This window comes from Conger conger, chromosome 16 (assembly GCF_963514075.1).
Source record: "Conger conger chromosome 16, fConCon1.1, whole genome shotgun sequence".
Lineage (NCBI taxonomy): Eukaryota > Metazoa > Chordata > Actinopteri > Anguilliformes > Congridae > Conger > Conger conger.
Window position 1 is genome coordinate 3,326,536 of NC_083775.1, and position 24,489 is coordinate 3,351,024.

Genomic DNA, 24,489 nt, shown 5'->3' on the forward strand with positions numbered 1-24,489 from the left:
CGATTACTGAATTGGCAAGTTGACGTTTTCTGGTGGAAATTGCCGCCGCTGACTCGTGAACTGTTATCTGGCGCTATCTGGCGTCGATACGTGTGTATTACAGTTATTTGTCGTATTTTCGTAGATCATACCTGTATTTATTGCGAATGTATGATTAAAGCTATGATAAAGCTTTTTATATATTATGCTCTGTATAATTCAATTTTGCGATTAAATATAAGATACAATGATGTATGATACAAGCCAAGACGATAACGAGAAATGAAAAGCAAATTAAAAACAATAGGAACATCGTTTAAGATAATGATTAAAAACATTTAGCCTACATGTATTAATTAGCCGTTGGCATATGTCTATGTTTTCAATTCTGGAGAATATGGGAAGTTTCCATGAAGTTTACACTGCACCTGACAAACTGAGACACGTTTAGCTGCCTGTTCGCAAGATGAGACACGAAACGAAAGTATGCTCCCCACGCGAGAGAGAGAGAGAGAGAGAGCGAGAGAGAGAGAGAGAGAGAGAGAGAGAGAGAGAGAGAGAGATATTTCCTGTATCACACCAAAAGTTCCACCTTGTGTTTTTTCTTTCTCGCTTGTTCATAAAGTTTCAAAAGCTAACCCAGCGTCGGAATAATGCAAGCTATTAAATGTGTGGTGGTAGGCGATGGGTAAGTCGTTCAATTATTTGTACTGGTATGAATTATTGTATTTAGTCAGTTGTTCCGCGTATATATGTAAATATAGTGGTAGCCTACTCTACAGGCGCATTTAGGTAACCGAGAACTGCATTGTTGTCCGTTATCCATGCAAACTCAGTCGGTTTGTTTTAACAAATCAGAGAAATCACTTATAAGCACAGATAATCCACAACTGAGTGCTACCAAATCTTAATAGCAATTTCAACCGTGATTGACGTGGCTCATCTAATTATTACAGATAATACATTCGCCAAAATTAATTTCGTCTTGTTCCGACTGAACCTTGCTGCCATATTTTTGTCACATCAGCCTTTTCCTCGGTTTATTTCAAGCTATTCGTTTTTGGTAGGATGCCATAATCCAAAGCACACATTTGTGATTCCAGCACAAACTGCACCCCATGTCTTTATGTACTTTGCGTGTGTCCATTTGATGTGGTCAGATAGATCTTTACCATTGTTTATGGACAATACTGTTTTTTTGTTTTTTTTTTCATTTAAGTGGAGCAAACAACAGAGGTAAGGTTTTGTACAGGGCAGGCCTATTGCTCTCTGTGAGTGTGCACTTGCCCCTTGCTCCTATGGAATTTACTTTACGTTGTGCTTTGAACGTAAAAAAAAAAGAGTCCGACGCGGGTCCAGTTTCGAGGCTGGGGTGGTTTTCTGTGTCGAACCGGTCCCGGTTCACAAGCCCAGACTGCAGTGAAAAGTCAGAGAAGGGCCCTTGTTCAAAATGTTCACTGCAAGATTTGAAGGAACTGTCATGTCAGCGGGGTGAGCGGGGGCTTTTGGCGGAGAGAACAGGAAGTGAGTGGCTCTCAGACGCTAATGGGAGATGGGCAGATATGCAGAGGATGGGGAGAGACTCTTAGATAGGCACGGAGATATGGAAGGAGAGACTCGGGCAGAAAAAGAAGTGGGGGGGAAAAGGCCAGCCCCGGGATGGTAAGGTTCAGAGCTATAGAGAGAGAGAGAGAGAGAGAGAGAGAGAGAATAAGAAAGGGAGAGATAAAGGTGTAAGAGGCAAAGAGGAAGAAAGAACAGAGAGAAAGAGAGAGAATAAGAAAGGGAGAAAGAAAGGTATAAGAGGCAAAGAGGAAGAAAGCTTTGAGAGAGAGCCTTGTTCTACAGTTTGGGCAGCGGCATTGCTCTAAAGCATTTCCTGTTAAGTGAATCTTTTTCTGAAACGGATCGGTTCCTCTTGCGCTATTTTGGCACGCACGTCCTGTCAGTCGAGTTCCTCTTCGCGGCCTCTCTGCAACGTTCGGCGCTCTGATGCCTAAACGCCGTGGGTCAGGGACAGAGAGGCCGGCTCAGTCCCCTCTGCACGGATCAGAGGTGCCCTGTCCCCAAAATGAGCCTGGGGCTGGGGCCAGAGACGTGGCGGCTTGGTGGCTGACCCTATCTGCACACCCCTGGTCCCCGCCCATTAGAAAGATGAAATGATGCCTGCAGAGACACTCACTTCCTCAGCCTCCAGGTGTAAAATGGCGTAGCCCTCATTCTACTGAGCGACCCGGACCTGAACTCACACAGCCACATCGTCTTTAACTTCCACCGACGATTAAATGCCCGGGTGCAATTGTTTCTTCTCCAGCGCAACCTGGAGACTATTAGCTATTAACAAAATTACATTTGTTGTAGTTTCAATGCAATGCAAACTGTGGCCATCTTGCAAATTGAATGACGGTGAACGGATTCAGGGCTCAGGGTTTTACCGCGTGTACCCCACACGTCCCCGCCTGGCTCGCAGACGCAGACGCGGACGGTTTTTAGCGAGGCATTGAGGAACCCAACCCCCCCGTTCTGAGTTTTGCGTGAGCAGCTCACTGTAAGCCTATTCATTTCCCCTCTCTTCCCCTTCTAGATGTAGCACACACTCAGAGAGCACTGATACTTCCCCATACACAAGGTCCCATTTCAGAGTTTCACCATGGTGCAAAGCATTGTGGACAATGGAGTCAAATATGGTTCTCACTTATGCACTGTGTATCAGTGTGTGTGTACGTGTGTGTGTGTGTGTGTGTGTGTGCATGTGCTTGTCCATACGAACTGATGCATTAACATGAACAGGTTCTGTTCAATGACTGGACATATACAAATATATATTTTTAAAAAGCATTCAAGATTAATTGCGCAGATCAGGACAGTGCTGTTGCTGATGCAATGAAAACTGACACAATAATATTAGCCAACAGTAGTGGTTGGGCAATATTATTTCCATCGTGTTGCTGCCACTTCCCTTGTGTTTCTGGTTTTAGGTAACCAAGGACACAGCTTTCACCGACTCAACCTCACCGCCTCGCCAACCGTACATTTCACGATGTCATTTCTGTGACATGTTTCAGGCGCAAGACCGTGTGGTCACTCAGGGTGTTCCCTTTTCTGCTGCGCCGGAGGAGGAAAGGACGGGGGAAGCCATTTAGAGCAGAGAGAAGTGCATTCATCGCACCGGCCGCATTATGAAAGGGCACGAGATTATTGCGATATCATAGGCAGGGGCAGAGCCGTGTGTGGCAGTGCAGCTCAGCCCCTCTCAGTAAACTCACGCAGTGATCCGCGGCTGTTTGAGAGCTCAGCGATAAATGACAAGTGTCGTTGAGAAGATTAAAGTGGATAATTAGCTCGGCGCTCACGAGAGTCTATTCGTGAGGCTGTGCAACATCCACGATCAAGAGGATAACGGTTGGCAGTGACAGTTAATGATCAGTCGCTCACTGTACGCACTCTCTCACTCACAGACCGTGAAGCTGGGTTCCCCAGGCAGAAATAGATGAGTGAAACGTATACGTACAGCACGGACACGCGCACAAGCATGTATGCACGAAATGTAAAGATTTTCACTTAATAACTACACATTTAAAATTGGCAAAAAAAGATCTCACATACAGTACCAATAATTGTGAAGACATGGGGACTTATAATTGTTTTGTAATGACTGAAAGAGCCGCCATTTTGAATGTATCAGGCGGTAGAGGTTACAGGATCTCCCTTGGCAAAACTGTCAAGTTTCAGAAACTGGCTTTCTTTTTTTTTCTTTTTTTCTTTCTTTTTTTTTTACAAACGGTGCAGAAAGAATAAAAATCAAATATAAATGGCATGATGCCAGACTGTGGGAAGGACTCATGAGAGGACAAGCAACCTATATATTTTATATACTGAGAATACAATTAACTGACAAATCAAAATAGAAATTTTGGCCACCACCAAAGAAGGTATTTTTTGGAGAAGAAAGCCTTTGATGAGAACCAAGAAAACCTTGCCAACTGTTAAGCATGGACGTGGATCCATTATGCTTTGGGGTTGTTTCGCAGCTGGGGCACAGGAAATATTGTGTGAGTGGAAGGAAGAATGGATTCCACCAAATATTAAGAAATTCTAGAGGCTAATTTTCAAAGGTCAGTCCAGACATTGAAGTTTAAGAGTGGTTGGGTATTCTATCAAGACAATGATCCAAAGCATACCTCAAAATCAGCCATGAAGTACCTCCAGGAAAGAGGAATGAAGGTTTTGGAATGGCCACCACAGTCCCCAGACTTATTATAGAAAATCTGTGGAGAGATCTCAAACAAGGCGTAGATGCAAGGAGGCCAAATAATATTTCTGAGCTAGAGGTGTTCTGCCAGGAAGAATGAGGGAAAATTCCAAAAGCAAGAATTGAAAGACATTTAGCTGGCTACAGGAAGCTTTTGCAAGCTCTGCAGGGGAAAATGCCTTGTCAATGAGAGAGTCAAAAGCTGACAGGAAGGTGACAGTTACGCAAATACCCACACATTACAACAGTGCTATGCAGGAGAGCATCTCTGAACACATGACACATCAAATCTCTTAAGAGGATAGGCTACAGCCGAGGACCAATAAGTAAAGTCTAATAAATAGGCAATAAATTGCTCACTGAGTGTATATATATATATATATATATATATATATATATATATATATATATATACAGTACTGTGCAGAAGTCTTAGGCATCCTTATTTTTTTGTGTGTGTTAGTATAAAAGAATATTCAAATATTCATTTTCCAAAAGATTTAAAAGAATCTTTTCTGTACAGAATGTTATACAGGTGCCTAAGACTCTCGCACAGTACTGTGTATTTAAATGCATGGTGTTAAATATATTGATCAATGTTGGGAAGCACTGTGCAAGCGAACGAAAGTTCATGCTAACGACAATGACAGGAACGTGAGCTTCCTGGTGGCACACTCCTCCCCCCCCCCCCCCCCCCCCCCCCCACCACCACCACGCCCGTTGTATTGTGTGCCCCTTGGCATCTGCCTACTGCAGACAGTCCCTGTGGGCATTGGTTGAAAGTTGCATTAGACAGGAGCTCTCATAATCTCTTCACGAAGGAGTCCAGGCCTGGAAGAGCCGCCGTCAGCACACTGAGAGAAAAGCTTAAATGTGCAAAGCAAGCAGTGTGAAAACACACACAGGATGTGTGAATTGGGCCTTCCTGATTGTGCATTTTCAGAGTGTCGTGACCTTGGAATGATAAGGTTCTACCTGCCTGTCTGTTCTGTTCTGAGTAGTGTTTTTGCGATATCGAGCTTCAACGTTTTTTTCACGTCCTACACAACAACGCTGAAATGCAGGGCAGTTCTTCGTAGATCAGAATGACAGACAGCCTAAAAAGTACTCGGTGAATGTACAGTATCACGATCCTATCAAATTGCTCTCTAAACCGACATATTTTACGGCACTTTGTCAAAAACGTCAGTTGGGACCCTATAATCCACGTGAGTGCGAGCAGCCTGGTACCGTGGTTACTGTCGGGCGCAGGAGCCGGCCGGGGAGAACACCAAATTTGGGGCCATCTTCACCACACCGCTGTGAGTGAGGAGAGCAGTCTGCGTTTTGAGTCAGCTGCACTGGAAACCTCACGCAGACAGACGGGGGCTGAAACGCAGGTTAGAGCGGGGCTGGCTTCCGCACTGTGACATGTGCGCGGGTTAATTTTTGAAAGGCGGGGGAGTCGACCTGACTGATGTTAAATGAGGAAGGAGAAGTGAGCCGTAGCCTGCGGCTCTGGGGGGGAAGAATACGCGCCGCTGTGTAAAAGGATAAAGATTGGAGGCGAACGGAAAATGGGCAGACTTTTGATCGACGCGCACACCCGCTGGTACATGACGATGTAAAATCTCAATTCAAGTAATTATCCAGCTAGTGGATGGGAAAGCATGGGTCTTTTGTATCAATTGTATTCATTTCATGGAACATTTGGTTATGAAGAATTTACTAAATTGAGGCGTGTCTTTAACTGTTCAAAGGGCCAACTGTTCTCATCTAATTTTAAATGGAGGTAGTGTTACTTCCGCATGACAACAGACAACCAGGCTAATGTTAGAAAGAAACAATAACAGCCCGCAAATAATGACATAGATAATTACATTATAGGCATTTGGCAGACACTCCTGTCCAGAGCGACGTACACAAAGTGACTTACACAACCGTAGCCAGGGTGTGCTGAAAACCCTAGAGGGAAGTACAGATACAAGTGCTGGGAATGACCACAAAGATAAGAGCTTGCGCCTTGTAGATCAAGCTGATGAGACATTACATTACATTACATTAATGCCATTTGGCAGACGCTCTTATCCAGAGCGACGTACAATTGAATAGACTAAGCAGAAGACAATCCTCCCCTGGAGCAATGGAGGGTTAAGGGCCTTGCTGAAGGGCCCAACGGCTGTGCGGATCTTATTGTGGCTACACCGGGGATTAGAACCACCGACCTTGCGTGTCCCAGTCATTTACCTTAACCACTATGCTACAGGCCACCCCGAGACAAACAAACAAAATGCAAGAGATAAGTAAATTATTAAAAACCGTATATCTCTTTTCAATCTCTTCCCTTCTCTCCATCTCTCCCTTTTTCGCCCTGCTCCCCGTCGCTCCGGCGTTTTTTTCCGTTCTCTGGGGCAGCGTGGCCGTTTCTGTAACCAAGGTTACGGCAGCGGAAGTCGCTCCTGAGACGGCTCTCAGCGGGGCGGCGAGCGCCCGGTTCCGTCGCCCCCGCGTCCCAGAACACCGCCCCGTCTCCCCGACAGCGGCCATCGCTCACCGCACGCGGCGAGAGAGGCCGGCGCCCGCCCGGAGCAGCCCTGTGCAAGTCAGGGCACAGTCTCGCTCGGCTATACGCGGCTAACGCTGAGGCCCTTTCAGCTTTCAGCTTCTTATACTGCACGTGTGCATGTTTAGTATGACTATGACTTACAATGAAAACTATTTCCGCATGTTTTTTTTATATATGTATGTTTTTTTTGTATGTATGTGTATGTGTGTACGTATGTATGTAGAAGTATCTAGCCGCACAAATTGATTAAATGGATGGAACTGCATTTTAAATGGGTGACCCGTGCAAGTCGTTCTGAGAGTAACAGATCACAGTGACGTACACAGTTCACAGTTTGTTTAACTGTGCGTATGTGTGTGTGTGTGTGTTACTGTGCCCTTGTTGTGTGTGTGTGTGTGTGTGTGTGCGTATGTGCGTGTGTGTTACTGTGCCCTTGTTGTGCATGTGTGTGTATGCATGCATGGGTGCCTGTGTGTGTGTGTGTGTGTGTGTGTGTTCATGGGTGTGTGCATGCTTGTGTGTATGTTTGTGAGTGTTTGTGTGTGCGTGGTTGTGCATGTGTGTGTGTTCACAGGTGCGTGTGTGCGTATGTTTGCATGTGTGTGTGGATATATATGTTTGTGTTCATCTGTTTTTGTGTGTGCATGTGTGTTTGCATGTGCGTGTGTGTGCGCGCATGCGTGCGTGTTTTTGTGTGTGCGTGGGTGTGCATGTGTGTGTGTGTGTTCACAGGTGCGTGTTTGTGTGTTTGCATGTGTGTGTGTGTGTGCATGTGTGCGTGTATGTGTGTGAGTGTGGTGCATGTGTGTGTGTGTTCACAGGTGCGTGTTTGTGTGTTTGCATGTGTGTATGTGTGCATGTGTGCGTGTGTGAGTGTGGGTGCGTGTGTGTATGTTCATGGGTGCGCGTGTGTGTTTGTATGTGTGTGTGTGTGAGTGTGAGTGCGTGTGTGTGTGTGTGAGTGTGAGTGTGGGTGCGTGTGTGTATGTTCATGGGTGCGCGTGTGCGTTTGTATGTGTGTGTGTGTTTTACTGTGCCCTTGGGCTGTGTTTAAATGCCCTCTCTGAGTGTCTCAGAGCTGCACATTCCAGGGCTCCTGTCCTCACACGCCATTTTGGCTCTGTATCTGCAGGAGGAATTTCACACTGTTTTTCTTCTTCATGTCTTTTTATGCTGTATGCTCCGTCCTTCACCCTTGTGGGTAGTCATGTTCAGCAGGACCGGGCAGGCAGATCACTGGACTGTCAGTGTTTTTTGTAAGGGGAGCAAGTTTGCGCTGGAGAGTGTTATTTGTATATTTATGTAACTGGGAGTAAACCTTTTTGCACGCAGGGTGCGTGTGTGTGCGCGTGTGTGTGAGCAGGACACTGGCAGGGGTGGGGTTGCAGGTTCATGACCGTGCATGTTTCCTTTCCTGCACGCGGTCTCGCCCGTGCCCTGAGCCCTGAATGTGACTGCAGAATGCGTGTCCTCTTTGTTGCGGTGCGAATCGGCGGCCTGTAGTCTAGTGGCTAAGGTACATGACTGGGGCAGCCTGTAGCCTAGTGGCTAAGGTACATGACTGGGGCAGCCTGTAGTCTAGTGGCTAAGGTGCATGACTGGGGCAGCCTGTAGCCTAGTGGCTAAGGTACAAGACTGGGGCAGCCTGTAGTCTAGTGGCTAAGGTACATGACTGGGGCAGCCTGTAGCCTAGTGGCTAAGGTACATGACTGGGGCAGCCTGTAGTCTAGTGGCTAAGGTGCATGACTGGGGCAGCCTGTAGCCTAGTGGCTAAGGTGCATGACTGGGACAGCCTGTAGCCTAGTGGCTAAGGTACATGACTGGGGCAGCCTGTAGTCTAGTGGCTAAGGTGCATGACTGGGGCAGCCTGTAGTCTAGTGGCTAAGGTACATGACTGTGGCAGCCTGTAGCCTAGTGGCTAAGGTACATGACTGGGGCAGCCTGTAGCCTAGTGGCTAAGGTGCATGACTGGGGCAGCCTGTAGCCTAGTGGCTAAGGTGCATGACTGGGGCAGCCTGTAGCCTAGTGGCTAAGGTGCATGACTGGGGCAGCCTGTAGCCTAGTGGCTAAAGTACATGACTGGGGCAGCCTGTAGCCTAGTGGCTAAGGTACATGACTGGGACCTGGAAGGTTGGCAGTTCAAGCCCTGGTGTAGCCACAATAAGACGCTATAATAGCCACAATAAGATGTTGGCGCACTTGAGCAAGGCCAAATTGCTTAGTCAAATCAACTGAAAGTCGCTTTGGATTGGAGCGTCAGCTAATTAATAGTAATAATAATTATTATCAAAGCACTCCCCCAGAACTGACTGCAGGTCAGGCCAGTTAGGACCGTGACTGGCACAGCCAATCAAATCAACTCATGAACTAATCATGATCTTCAACCAAGACACTGATAAGCAGAATCATAAAACAAAACTCTGGCACCCAAACCGGCACCAGATAGGACCCCTCCTTTAAACTGAAGGAGGCTGTGGCAGTAATGGGACAGTGGGCCCATTATTTCATCATATTGTTTGGCAAGCCATAGTGGGTGAAAACAAAATACGTAGACACAAAATCAAACATGAAGATGGTACACATTTTTTTTTTTTTTAAAGACAGATCTACGGATGATCATTTGCGATAGATTATATTTTTTCTGGCCACAGTAAATATTCAGCGCACTCTTTGTCCATGAATGAATTTTCACTCGCACATGAATTTATTTTAAGCCTGATTTCACAGACCTTCCGTTTCAGAGTGAGAAGACTCCACTCTCACCACCTGAAATTAAAATCTGCGGTTAATTTAATCTGCATTCATGTTGATGGGATTTTGTGTTTTGTGTTTCAGAGCCGTGGGAAAGACATGCCTTCTCATCAGCTATACCACCAACGCCTTCCCTGGGGAGTACATCCCCACTGTGTGAGTATCTCCCCGTGTAAGAGCTATCGCCCCGTGTAAGAGCTATCTCCCCGTGTAAGAGCAATCTCCCCGTGTAAGAGCTACCTCCCCGTGTAAGAGCTACCTCCCCGTGTAAGAGCTATCTCCCTGTGTAAGAGCTATCTCCCCGTGTAAGAGCTATCTCCCTGTGTAAGAGCTATCTCCCCGTGTAAGAGCTCTCACTCTATAAGAGCTATCTCCCCGTGTAAGAGCTACCTCCCCGTGTAAGAGCTATCTCCCCATGTAAGACCTATCTCCCCGTGTAAGAGCTATCTCACCACTTGAGTTGGCACAGTGGAACACTGCTTTAATTACACACATCTGTCTTTGCAGGTTTGATAACTACTCTGCCAATGTCATGGTGGACAGCAAGCCTGTGAACCTGGGACTGTGGGACACAGCAGGACAGGAGGACTACGACAGGCTGAGGCCCCTGTCCTACCCACAGACGGTAAAACCACACACTCACTATACTACACACACACACACACACACACACCTCACAGCACACAGTCACACAAACACACGCACTACACAAACACACACACACACACACAACACACACACACACACACACCTCACAGTACACACACACAGTCACGCAAACACACACACTACACAAACACACACGCACACACACAGCACACAGCACACAGTCACACAAACACACGCACTACACAAACACACACACACACGCACACACACTACACACCAGATCACACCACACCACACCACACCACACACACCGGACAGATACACGAACACATACAATACACATAATACATACTACACACACACACACACACACCCCCCACACACACACACACACACACACCCCCCCCACACACACACACACACATTTCCAGTTGCCTGTATGACTAATACCCGGGTGAATATGGGCAGCTCACGCACGGTGACATCGTCACCCAGCCTACCGTGCGTCTGTGGCCCATGCAGACCACCTGTGCCCCCTGCCGCTACACAAGAACGCGCTTTCTTTTCTGGGAGGCAACAGATTGCTTTCTGGCCAACGCAAGATCAATAAATATAACAGAAACATTTGGCAATCGCTGCTGTTGCGTGTTGTTTTTCGAAGTGTTTTCTTTTACCTGACTAAATTCAATAGCACCTTATTTCCCCTCTTTGAGGGCGCACGCTGTACAGAGCATCAGCTGTGCGGAAGATTGCCTCAGGAATCTTCCATTTTGTCCCCTGAGCTCCACACCCTAGGGGTGAATGAGAAATGGCTGCTCCTTTGAACCCCCACCCCCCCCCGCCTCCAAATAATATCAAATAAACAGACGGGTTCCTGACGCAGGTAGCAGCCTCTCTCAGCTCGCCCCTGACCCCCTCTCCAAGCTCGTAATCCCACTGATCCTTCTCCTTAATGGATCCTTTGCCACTATGCATCGGAGGGTCAGAGGTCAGCCAATAGCAGAGGAGGAAGTGAGCAGAAAAAAGGGCAACTCGGTGATTAAAATGCACTTTTTTTTTTTTTTAAATCAGAAGCCGGCGTCCCTAACATTGCGCCACCTCTGTGCCGACAAAACCACCGGGCAGGATGACCTTCGTTTCCACAACGCTCAGATGTTTTTAGTGACTTTGAGGGGTTTGGGGTCCCTCAACACTGCGTTACAAAATGCAGAAATTCAATCTGAACACATATTTTTGTCTTTTGTCTATTTAGACTTATTTCTATTCTTTTTTTTTGCTAAATAACACATATTGCCAGAGAGAAGGGACAATTTGACTCATTTGATTTGATTTGCCAATGGGGTGAGAACATTTAGCTTGTTGTCAAGCAAAGGGTAACTTAAAACAAGCAAATACTTTCCACTGGACAGAAAAAAATGAAGATTGCAACAGGTTGAGACGGGCGTTTTTTGCAGTGAAGTGTGTGGCATTAATGTTGTGCAGCGTTAACACGTGTGTGTGTGTGTGTGTGTGTGTGTGTGTCCACCTCTTTCAGGATGTGTTCCTCATCTGCTTCTCTCTGGTGAGCCCAGCCTCCTATGAGAACGTCAGGGCGAAGGTGAGTTTCTGCGGTGACGCCCCCACACTCACACCCCCGGGGGGCAGGAGGCGGGTGGGGTTCGCCTGGGTGCCCACGGCTGGATGGGGCGCTGCGGGCCGGCGTTCCCCGGAGATCCAGGAACGTCGGGATGACACAGTGCACTATCCGGGAATCACACATCACTTCTGTACCCCGAGCCTGTTCCCGTCCATTCCGGGGCCAGTCCCACCGACTTCCCCACATTCCCCACCGACTCCCCCACATTCCCCACCGACTCCCCCACATTCCCCACCGACTTCCCCAAACACATTTAAACAGGACTTGTCTCCATTCTGTAGGCGGCTACGCCTGCACCAATGTCGTTTCCATAAAACCCGACCTACCCAGTAGAATAACGTGAAGAACAGGTGCTAAATCGTGGATTCTGTGGTCATTAAATTAAAACAAGATGGCCTTTGGAATTGTAGAGAAGATGGAATACGTGCTTATATCCAGCAGGACTGTAGCACTGTCAAAAGGGACTAGGAGTTTACCACAGTGTGGCAACGTTTTTTTTTTTTAAGTTGTTGTTGTTTGTTTTGGCAAGTAGTTTAGTCAAAGCCATTAAGGTCCTCTCTATCTTTCCTGCTATGCAAAAGCATAACTTCTAAAGCATACTGATGTGGAACGCAGATACCAGTCAAATTGCCAGTGGGTGTGCCAGACCCTGAGCTCTGGAAGGATCCCAGCAGAAAAAGAAAACTTTTTTCTTTTCATTTCTAACAACCTAATACACTCTAACACTCACAGACACGTTTATGATATGTAGTGGGAGTTACCGTACAGTTCCTTTCTGTACGCATGGCCGGTTATATGAAACGTGAAAAGTTCGGAAAGTAAGTTTTATCGTATCTGCAGTTATTGCAACTGACGCTAGATGGCGATGTGCACATTATGCGGCACTGTCAGCCGTGCGACTTGACATCTTTAAAAATCCGTTTATACTAACACTCCTACACACACGCCGCGGTCCCCGTTATTACTGTGCATAAATTATGTCTCAGATTACAGTGAAATGTCATAATCTTCCTCTCGATGAAGTTTCATGCTTCAGTTATGCCGTTCTAAAGTAACTGAACATGACTAAGGCGTTTCTAAACTTTTTGCATCTGATACTACTACTAATATGGACTGTCAGTATAAATGATTTTATATTCTTCAATTTTATATTCTCTTTCCTGCGCTGCCTGAATTTGTGATAATGTAGTTCACACCCAAAGGATAGTTTTAGATGTAACAAATTAATCCTTCATATTTAAAAAGGAATCCTTCAATATGAGTATCATTCATATTTAATTCAACAAAAAGTAAAATTTCTATCTACCAATTACTTTTAGGGTCCTGTGGCACCAATTAAGCAGTATGTCAATTAGTACAGAGGAATTAAATTAATAAATGATGATAATGTAACTGGTGGCACGGATGGTGTAGTGGGCAGCACTGCAAAGAGGTCCTGGGTTCGAATCCCCGTCGGCCGGGGCCTCTCTGTGCGGAGTTTGCATGTTCTCCCCGTGTCTGCGTGGGTTTCCTCCCACAGTCCAAAGACATGCAGGTTAGGCTGATTGGAGAGTCTAAATTGCCCGTAGGTATGAGTGTGTGAGTGTGTGAGTGAATGGTGTGTGTGCCCTGCGATGGACTGGCGACCTGTCCAGGGTGTATTCCTGCCTTTTGCCCAATGTATGCTGGGATAGGCTCCAGCCGCCCTGTTCAGGATAAGCGGATTAAGATAATGGACGGATGGTGTTTCCGAGTGACAGTTTATCACCATACCTCAACAATATTTTTTATTATTAGGGGGGCAGCCTGTAGGCACCTTGAGCAAGGGTCTCAACCCCGCATTACTCCAGGTGGGATTGCCCCCTGCTTAGTCTAATCAACTGTAAGTCACTTTGGATTTTTAAAAAAAGCATCAGCTAAATAAAAATGATCCCTGGTTATGGGTATGCACTTAGTTGAACATCACTCTGGATAATAGCATCTGCCAAATACCTATAATGTAAAAAATCAACAGTCACTTGTTTTGAAAATTGTGATACCACAACAGATATTGGACTCTTTTTTTTTTTCAACATTATATTGTATTGACACACATTTGAATGGAAGACCATGTTTGACAGACATGTATGTGCTTATGACTGTAGTTGCTTACATCTGTTATTATTGGATGAAAAACAGCAAATGAAAAGGTTTTTATGAAGCTCAAGCGCCTTGCACAGAGCTACAAGACGTATTTCACTTGTACATTTGAGTCATCGATATCCTTTTTGCGAATCGTCCCCCCCCCCCCACACAATAGCAGACCTCCACCAAACAATTCTGTTCATCAGTGTTAATCAGAGGCAGAGGGAATGCAGGTGTGATCTTAATCATCTCACACCAGGAATAGAAGTGCAGAAAGCGGTACAGCACTCCAGCGCTAATGAAGAGGCTCAAAGGCATTTTACCTAGATGTGCCTGCTGCTGTAGCCCATCCACTGTGTGTTCAGAGACGCTCTTCTGCATACCACTCCTGGTTATTATCACGGCATGGTTACGTGCGTTATGGTCACCTTCCTGTCAGCTTTGACCAGTCTGCCCATTCTCCTCTGACCTCTCCTTGACAACAACCCGTTTTTGCCCACAGAACTGCTGCTTACTGGATGTTTTTCGCATCATTCTCAGTAAACGTTTGAGACTGTTGTGTGTCGAAAATCCCAGGAGATCAGCAATTTCCGAGATACTCAAACCACCCTGCCTGGCACCAACAATCAGTCAAAATAACTTGGATCACATTTATTCCCCATTCTGATGTTTGGTCTGAACAGCATCTGAACCACTTGGCTTTTATGCATTTGCAGTTGCTGCCACATGATTGGCTATTAGGTATTTGCATTAACGAGCTGGCGTACAGGTCTACTGAAGTGGTCACTGAGTGCAACTGCGTCCTGCATTAGGTGTGTATAAATGTATAAATATGTAAATTGGGGAAAAAGTGCAGTTTCCGTGCTATTGATTTATGTCACCACAAAGTAACGAGGGTGTCAGTAAAATGGATGATTGGTGTGGCCGCACAGTCAGACGCTATCGGGTTTCAGAACAATGAATGAGTGCACGGCGTCGAGGCGACCGTGAAAATGCTAATCCTGAAAACGTCTGCCCTCGGGCTGTATAACACAATTAAACTGGGCATGTTTAAAGCCCGGGCCCAGCAGACACTTGTGCTTCCCGTTTGGAAGGAAAATCCGAGCGCTGTTTTTCAGCGCTTTCACGTTCTGTTATTGCCTCGTAAAGACACGATGACGAATGGCGATGCAGTCTCAGAGAAGCGAAAACATTTAACTTTCTGAAATGCGTCACATTTACCGCAGAGGGCAAGAGGCATTCTGAATCTGTGAAATTAGGCAGACGCTGAGAAAGTTTTGAGTAATATGTCTTCAAGAAACTATTTGGACAAAGAAGACTCGTTTCCGGTTTAGGTATGTTGGTCTTTGGCCACAATTGTCTAAATTGACAGGTACATTTTTGAGGCACTGAGTAAGTTTATTTATTTTGCAACAAGCAAATTAGTCAAATTCAGCTAAATTTACGAGCCCACTGAACCAAGATGTCTGCATCACAATGGGTCTCCTTTAATAAAAGTACAACAGAGAGTCTCAATATTCAAAAGCACAGGGGAGGTCAGCTCTGGAGCAGACCTGGGTCAAATACGTAATTGTTTTGGATTCAAATACTTTCTACACTTTCCTGAGCTTGTCTGGTGTATTGGAACCTATGAGATACCCCACGTCCCGGTCCTCTTGGTGGGCTCAGTTGCGCCAGGCGAGATCAATCGAGCACAGGAAAGTATTTGAATCCGAAATGATTTCGCGTTTGACCCAGGTCTGCTATGCATGCATGTAGCAGGGCCTTAAACGCGTTGGAGGCCCACGAGCAGTAGAGGATCTGTGAATCTGCTCCTCCATGTGTGTATAATAAAGTGTAGTTTGCTGTTGTTAAAGTGCACAGTGTTCAGTGGGCGGCCTGTAGTGTAGTGGTTAAGGTACATGACTGGGACCCACAAGGTCGGTGGTTCTACAATAACACAGCCACAGTAACATCCGCACAGCTGTTGGGCCCTTGAGCAAGGCCCTTAACCCTGCATTGCTCCAGGGGAGGATCGTCTCCTGCTTAGTCTAATCAACTGTACGCTGGCTCTGGATAAGAGCGTCTGCCGAATGCCAATAATGTAATGTAGTGTTATTTTGATGAATAAAGGAGATAAAGGAGATAAAAGGGCACTTGTTGAAAGACGTTCTGGATTAATCTGGGCCCTGTCCCTTTTGATTTCCCTGCGCCGTGCGTCTCGTCTGCTGCAATCTCCACTTCCCTGCCCTCATGCAAACACATTCCCGTTTCCTCCTGAAACAATATCCTGAGCCCCCCCCCCCTCCTCCCCCCCTCCTCTTCCACTCTCTTTCCACTGAGTAACCATGGCAACAATACCCACATGCATTTCTCCGTTATTATAGATTTTTATTAAAATCTATATGGAAGAGTTAGGAAGGTGCGCAGGTGCACAGGTGTGCTCTGCCCGGCCGTTCACATGAGACGGCCTGTTCTTCTTCTGTGGTCATTAATGCTGCAGTGTAGTGGTGAATTGGGATTGATTGAGTCCATATAAGAATTAGCTTAAATGCATGAATCTATCATAACACCTATTATTAGAGCGGTTTTCATTGAACTGTTTATGAAGGTCTACAGTGATATATAATACTGTCTGAAGCTGTAATTCACATAATTGCCATTGTGGGCCAAAATCACACACATGCATTCAAACCAGAACATGGGTAGCCCAGACCTGGGTCAAATATGTTGTAATTTTAGATTCAGAACACTTCTCTACAACGTCGTGGGGCAACACTGGCCCAGGCGGTAAGAGCAGTCGTCTGGCAGTCAGAGGGTTGCCAGTTCGATCCCACGCTTTGTGTGTTGAAGTGTTCCTGAGCCAGACACCGAACCCCCCAAATGCTCCTGACGAGCTGGGTGGCGCCTCACATGGCAGCCAGTCACCGTTGGTGTGTGAGTGTGTGAGTGTGAGTGTGTGTGAGTGTGAGTGAGTGTGTGAGTGTGTGTGTATGAATGAAAAGCATCAATTGTACCGCACTTTGGATTAAGCTTGTCTGGTGCATTTCAACCTATGAAATGCTCTGAAAAAGAGAAAACCCTGCCTCCTGCTCTTCTCGGTTGGCTCAACTGCACCGGGCAAGAGCAATCGAGAGAAAGGTTTTTGCACCCAAAACAATTACATTTTCAACTCAGGTCTGGTGTAGCCTCCGGATCGCCTCAGGAAAGTTACCTGACAGATTCGATGTGACAGTTTATCTCAGTTTTCATTTGGCCACATTATGTCTCCCCCACAAAGCTCTGCTGCCTGTGCGAGCTGGCAAAGATTTTACACATCTTTAAATTCATTTATTCTTGTAGCACTGCTCAAGACGCGAGGTTAAGAGGCGTTCTCGGTAAAATAATTGATATTATTCCGGCTCGTTTGGATTATTTCAGCGAAGGGCTTCGCGCTTGCACATCGTGACCTCTGCAAAAGCCCTTCAAGAGGAGTAAAACACAAGCCTAAGCAGATGATTGGTGGATGGGCGTGTGTTACTGGCGAGCTGCTAGCGCGCAACGTCGGTGAAAGAACACGGAGGACGTATCTTCCTTTACTGTGTGTCACCCCAAGGCCGCGCATATCTCAGTGCGGAAGAATAACATGCTGAGCCCTGCATCACGACATTCCCGGAGAACAGCACCAAGGCCCGTCCTGATTGTCCCCTGCTATGACGAATCGGTCATTCAGCGGGCTGCTACACGGCGAGGCCTGCTTTTGTCCAGCTCTGAGGGCCCCGGCCCTGGCTTTGTGCCGGCAACACAATGCGCTCGGTGGATCAGAACGCGTCCCGCCCTCTTGGGAAAGGCAACACGGCAGAGCCGCGATATGTTCCGCACACCCACATTTATTCCTGTGCTGTGCGCTTTCGGTCATTTATCCAAAGCCACTTACAGTTGATTAGACTAAGCAGGGGACAACAAGCCCCCCCCCCCCCCCCCCCCAGGACCAAAGTGCTATTAAGGGCCCAAGAGGTGTGCGGATGTTATCATGGCTACAGCGGGACTTGAACCAGCTTTCCAGTTCTCAGTCATGTACCTTAGCCACTAGGCCACAGGCTGTCCCAGTCATGTACCTTAGCCACTAGGCTACAGTCGTGTACCTTAGCCGCTTGGCTACAGTCGTGTACCTTAGCCGCTTGGCTACAGTCGTGTACCTTAGCCGCTAGGCTACAGTCATGTACCTTAGCCGCTAGGCTACAGTCATGTACCTTAGCCGCTAGGCTACAGTCATGTACCTTAGCCGCTAGGCTACAGGCTGCCCCTATCAGGCATCAGGGCCCTGATCAAGTGACACCATACCTCTCAGCTGTGTGCCGAGTCCCAGGCTTGGCAGCGGAGTTGGCGGACGTGCCGGTCCTCACCCTGGCGCGCCTGCTAACCTCTTCCCCGTCCCCGTCTCCCTCTCCCGCAGTGGTACCCCGAGGTGCGACACCACTGCCCCTCCACCCCCATCATCCTGGTCGGGACCAAGCTGGATCTGCGGGACGAGAAGGAGGCCATCGAGAAACTGAAGGAGAAGAAACTGGCGCCAATCACTTACCCACAAGGCCTTGCGCTGGCCAAGGAAATAGGTAGGTCGGCCTCAGCGTTGTCTCTAAGAACCACAGGGCTCATTCCAGTTGCTTGTTTTTCTCCTCATCTATCTTCTCCTTGCTCCTGACCTGGATATCGATCGAGGTCCGCCATCTTTAAGGACATTCCCACCCCTTAAATGTTCCATCTGGAAGCATAGAAAGAGTTGGGAACTTTCCCTTTGAGCAAGAAAACACATCATTTTTTCGGAAGTATTTTTTCAGGAAAGCCTGACATATAAATGATCAACCTGTGGGTCAGTCTCCCCCTCATCTGCCATGCCTGTTACTGACGTGGCTTCAAACTGGCGTTTGAAGGAGCGAGGACATTCCATTTGCCTAATTCACGTTTTCCCCTACCTTCATTTATTTTGACGGGCAGATTCTATGAGTAGGTGCAAGAGCAAGAAGCAGAAAAAGAAGGAGAAAAATAGGCGGATGGAATGAGCCAATGGTGTTGCGGTACTCACCAATAACCACGGTGCAGTTTAATTTAATTTAGCTCCTGCCATGAAGCCTGGTAACAGATACAGATGGGTGGTGTTTTAGCCCTGAGGGCAGCAGAGGGCGATGTGATAAATGGAGATGGCCCAAGTGCTGGGGTGTCCTGGCTGAGACTATTTGGGAAGAGTGGTTTGACATCGCTTTGTGCTGCGGGGGATTTTTCCTCAGAATGAAAATACAGGGCTGTGCAAACGTCTTAGGCACCAGTAAAAAAAATAAAATAAAAAAAAAAAAGAATCTGTACAGCTCAAATATTTTCAAAAATAATGAAACGAAAGGTTATGAATATTGGAAAATGCATAAAGAGCAGTAAATAGTACATCAAATCAATGCAGTGTAGCCACACAGTGATCCACACAGCTGTTGGGCCCTCGAGCAAGGCCCTTAACCCCGCATTGCTCCTAGGGGGGGGGATTGTGCCCTGGTTAGTCTAATCAGCTGAAAGTCGCTTTGGATAAAAGCGTCGGCTGAATAACCGTAGCGTGACGTCTGCCCTGTACGACAGACTCTGTGAAGTACCTGGAGTGCTCTGCGCTGACACAGAGGGGGCTGAAGACGGTGTTCGACGAGGCCATCCGAGCCGTGCTCTGTCCCCAGCCCACCAAGATCAAGAAACGAGGATGCGAGCTACTCTGAAGGTGAGAGGTGGGGAGGCACGGAGTCCAGCCCCGCGCGGTCCGATCCCCTGCTCCTGGGGAGACAACTGTCCTGCGGAGCTGGAGTGAAAACCTGCAGGACGGTAGATCTCCAGGAACAGGGGTGGGCAGCTCTGCTCTAGCTGTTGAATGTGGTGTGCTTTGTTAGGGTTGGAGTGAAAGCCTACAGGATGGTAGATCTCCAGGAACAGGGTTGGGCAGCTCTGCTCTAGCTGTTGAATGTGGTGTGCTTTGCTAAGGTTGGAGTGAAAACCTACAGGATGGTAGATCTCCAGGAACAGGGTTGGGCAGCCCTGCTCTCGCTGTTGAATGAGGTGTGCTTTGCTAAGGTTGGAGTGAAAACCTACAGGATGGTAGATCTCCAGGAACAGGGTTGGGCAGCCCTGCTCTAGCTGTTGAATGAGGTGTGCTTTGCTAAGGTTGGAGTGAAAACCTACAGGATGGTAGATCTCCAGGAACAGGGTTGGGCAGCTCTGCTCTAGCTGTTGAATGTGGTGTGCTTTGCTAAGGTTGGAGTGAAAACCTACAGGATGGTAGATCTCCAGGAACAGGGTTGGGCAGCCCTGCTCTCGCTGTTGAATGAGGTGTGCTTTGCTAAGGTTGGAGTGGAGACCTACAGGATGGTAGATCTCCAGGAACAGGGTTGGGCAGCCCTGCTCTAGCTGTTGAATGAGGTGTGCTTTTGTTAGGGTTGGAGTGAAAACCTACAGGATGGTAGATCGCCAGGAACAGGGTTGGGCAGCCCTGCTCTAGCTGTTGAATGAGGTGTGCTTTGCTAAGGTTGGAGTGAAAACCTACAGGATGGTAGATCTCCAGGAACAGGGTTGGGCAGCCCTGCTCTAGCTGTTGAATGAGGTGTGCTTTTTAGGGTTGGAGTGAAAGCCTACAGGATGGTAGATCTCCAGGAACAGGGTTGGGCAGCTCTGCTCTAGCTGTTGAATGAGGTGTGCTTTTTAGGGTTGGAGTGAAAGCCTACAGGATGGTAGATCTCCAGGAACAGGGGTGGGCAGCCCTGCTCTAGCTGTTGAATGAGGTGTGCTTTGTTAGGGTTGGAGTGAAAACCTACAGGATGGTAGATCTCCAGGAACAGGGTTGGGCAGCTCTGCTCTAGCTGTTGAATGAGGTGTGCTTTGTTAGGGTTGGAGTGAAAACCTACAGGATGGTAGATCTCCAGGAACAGGGTTGGGCAGCCGTGCTCTAGCTGTTGAATGTGGTGTGCTTTGCTAAGGTTGGAGTGAAAACCTACAGGATGGTAGATCTCCAGGAACAGGGTTGGGCAGCCCTGCTCTCGCTGTTGAATGAGGTGTGCTTTGCTAAGGTTGGAGTGGAGACCTACAGGATGGTAGATCTCCAGGAACAGGGTTGGGCAGCCCTGCTCTAGCTGTTGAATGAGGTGTGCTTTTGTTAGGGTTGGAGTGAAAACCTACAGGATGGTAGATCGCCAGGAACAGGGTTGGGCAGCCCTGCTCTAGCTGTTGAATGAGGTGTGCTTTTGTTAGGGTTGGAGTGAGAACCTACAGTACAGGGCAGTCCATCTCCAGGAAAAGGGTTGGGCAGCCCTGCGCGGAGAAACAGAATGACCTGTTCTCATCATCACACACTCTTATGACCTTGTGGCCTTGCCTAGCTAATCAAGAGAACATATTGTCTACTATATCCAACTGTTTTTTTGGGGTTTTTTAAACTACAAAACATTCGATGTTGCCTCAGAGACTGATGCTCTTAATTCAAACCAGCAGAACATGCACTCTGTCCATTAACCTCAAACAACAACCACATTCAAGGATTTCTGTCTGTTTTTCACATACTTTCATGATTATCATTGATTGCTGAACTGCTGAATTAATTTGAGGACATAAAAGAAAACGGCAGGACTGTCTTTAGTCCTTTACTTTAACGGTGACTAATGCGTTGAGCGATTGGGCTGAATGTAGCTGGATGTCACTATTAACAGTGAACTTCTTTAACCTCTGAAAATATAAAAACTCATGAAGAAGTCTTTCTTTCTGTTCATTCTGTTCAGATCATCCATTTTGTAAATTCAAACCCCTTTAAGATTCATTAACTTCATTTTATCCTCCTTTCTAGGGGCTCTTTGCTTACAAAAGGCTTGCAGCCGTGGGACGGAACCGACAGGGGAACTACATCACAAAGACCCACTCCATTTGTCTCTTCATTATAACATTCTTCTTTTGTCCTAATTATTTTAATAACCACCTCAATTTAATGACAACCGCTGTAAAAATAATCTTACAAGTATTTAAGAAACTAAAAGAACTATGGTGTTGTTGTCCTGTATAAAGGTACCTTCTTAAATATATTTCAGCATATTTACAGAATATATTTTCCAGAGAATTTGCATGTGAAATTATATGAAATTTGAGGGGGTTAATATTTCAGAACGTATTTCTTTCCTATTCATAAATGTGGGTTCAGCTTTTTATTTTACATATGTTGACAGTTCTGTGCAGGAATAGACCAACATTTTTAGGTACTGCCAACAGATGCACAACGATTCTGTATGGTTTTGGCCACATGACCCAGCCATATTTTTATTCTAGAATTTTCATTGGTTTCTAAATAAAAGTGTTGCTTTAACTTCAGCTCCCCTGTCCAATGCTTCTCTGCGTTTTAGATCATGCAGTATGATCTCAGATGAAAGGTTTCTCACACACACACAGATGTGCACACACACATGCACAAACGGGCCCACACACACACACACACACACACACAAACACAGATGCTCCCGCACACACACACAGATGTGCACACATGTGCACACACACATGCACAGACACAAACAGATGTGCCCACACACACAAAGAAATACAGAAGCACACGCACACAAATACAGATGTGCCCACACACACACACACACAGACATGCACAAACACAGACATGCCCTCACACACACACACACACACATGCACAAACACAGACGTGCCCACACACACACACACACACACACACACACAAACACAGACGTGCCCACACACACGCAGACACACAGACACACTCGCACGCACAGACTTCTCTTTGAGTAAACACGTCCGACTGAAGAGGTTCCAGGCAGACTGAAATCTGAAAAGGTTTCCTGTGGAAAGGAAAGTGCACGTGAGGGCTTTGTCCCTTCACGGAGGCCACACCCACTCACACGGAGACCGGCCACTCAGCTGCGAGCAGCTCTCATTCACCAGCTGCCTCTCGCTTTAAGGAAAAAGCGATGTCATCTTCTATATTTGACTTAGCTCTGCGGGCGGAGTGTAAGTGTGCAGAGCGGAGAATATTATCAATCTGTCCCCCCTCATTAATCTCCCAGCTCCACGATGCCAATGAAAATAAACCATAAGTCACACGGCACTGTTTATCCGTGAGAACACACCCACGTTCTCAAACAGGAATATTCCACGCGGCACACGACAGTAATTACCTCTGAAAAAAAAAAAAAAAAAAATGCTGCGATTCCCCTTCGACCTCTGACCTTCAACCTGGCCCCCCCCCCCCCCCCCTTCGACATCTGACCTTCAACCTGGCCCCCCCCCCCCCAAACACAAAGGTGCTAATGTGTTTTAGTCTCGCACCATGACACCCAATTCTACTGATTGACTAATTGTGGTCTTCAGTCACAACATTAATAAGTAGACTCTGGGCGGTACATCACAAAGCAGGACTGCCCCCAGTTTGCCGGATAAAATCCCAGACTCATTCCAAAACTGGAACGTGGACTGAAGTAAAAACGGGTTTTGCTTGATTTTTACATTACATTACATTAATGGGTGCAGTGGGTAGCACTGCTGCCTCACAGCAAGGAGATCCTGGGTTCGAATCCCCGTCGGCCGGGGCCTCTCTGTGTGGAGTTTGCATGTTCTCCCTGTGTCTGAGTGGGTTTCCTCCGGGTACTCCGGTTTCCTCCCACAGTCCAAAGACATGCAGGTTAGGCTGATTGGAGAGTCTAAATTGCCCGTACATTTACATTTACATTTTTGTAATTTGGCAGACGCTTTTAATCCAAAGCGACTTACAAGCGCATAGGTTCTACCACAAGTCAAAGCATCACATCCAGAACTAGGAAAACACACATGGAATGCTGTTCTAAACATAGTTGTCGTCATAAGTGCAATTTTTTTTATAGGGATAGGGATAGGGATATCAGAAAGGAGGTGCGGGGGAAATCAGGAGGGAGGACTAAGGTAGAGTTTGAAAAGGTGGGTTTTGAGTCCCAGTCATGTCCCTTAACCACTACACTACAGGCCGCCCTACCGCCCGCCTTTATCCAGCTAGCTCAGTAATCCTGCTTTGTGATATGTGCCTTAGTGCTGGGCTAAAACAGAACCCTGCGCCCACACTGGGCCGTTTTGGGGTAAGATTGAAGCCCCGTATGCTGATGCAATTTCAGAGCGAAGTGTTGGGAGGTAATTCCTTTCCAACAGAGGCCTGGATCCAGGCAATGTTTGTCCTAACACTATGACTAACCAATAGACACAGTCATTATTTATTTTCTTCACAAACACATTTTGGCAAGTTAATTTCGGTGATTGCTGAACTCCTCAAACTGTGCAGGCAGGTGGGAGTCTGAAGGGGATGGCATGTCAGAGCGGACCGCTCCTGCTCACTGTCACTGTCAGAGGGCATTACTCTCTGTCGGAGCTGATTTCACTCTGAACCCAGTACTGTGGCTGTGCCTGGAAAGAGCAGAATCCTACAAAAATAACATAAATGGCATTTCAAACAGCCACACGCTCGTTCAACACACTCGCACACCCAAACACAAACGCACACACACACACATACCTACACCGGTTACTTGTATTTTAAATTGTGTACGTTTACATTGTGTTTGCGTGTGTGTGTATGTGTCTGCGTGTGGTACTTGGATA

At 47.0% G+C, this 24,489-nt stretch overlaps 1 protein-coding gene across 1 annotated transcript; it reads left to right on the plus strand.

The window, feature by feature from the left end:
* Positions 1 to 528: 528 nt before the first annotated feature.
* Positions 529 to 22,207, plus strand: rac2 (Rac family small GTPase 2). The gene is made up of 7 exons (XM_061225185.1): positions 529 to 667; positions 9,612 to 9,683; positions 10,035 to 10,152; positions 11,671 to 11,733; positions 18,290 to 18,449; positions 19,459 to 19,591; positions 21,698 to 22,207. The coding sequence occupies exons 1-6, from the start codon at positions 633 to 635 to the stop codon at positions 19,587 to 19,589; spliced, it is 579 nt and encodes a 192-aa protein (XP_061081169.1). The 5' UTR covers positions 529 to 632; the 3' UTR covers positions 19,590 to 19,591; positions 21,698 to 22,207.
* The last annotated feature ends 2,282 nt before the right edge of the window (positions 22,208 to 24,489 follow it).

Bases quoted from the DNA above. Each gene is read 5' to 3' on its own strand.
- rac2 (XM_061225185.1), top strand. From the start codon at position 633: ATGCAAGCTATTAAATGTGTGGTGGTAGGCGATGG. The intron at 668-9,611 runs GTAAGTCGTTCA...TTTGTGTTTCAG, and splicing joins TGTGTGGTGGTAGGCGATGG to AGCCGTGGGAAAGACATGCC. The intron at 10,153-11,670 runs GTAAAACCACAC...CACCTCTTTCAG, and splicing joins CCCTGTCCTACCCACAGACG to GATGTGTTCCTCATCTGCTT.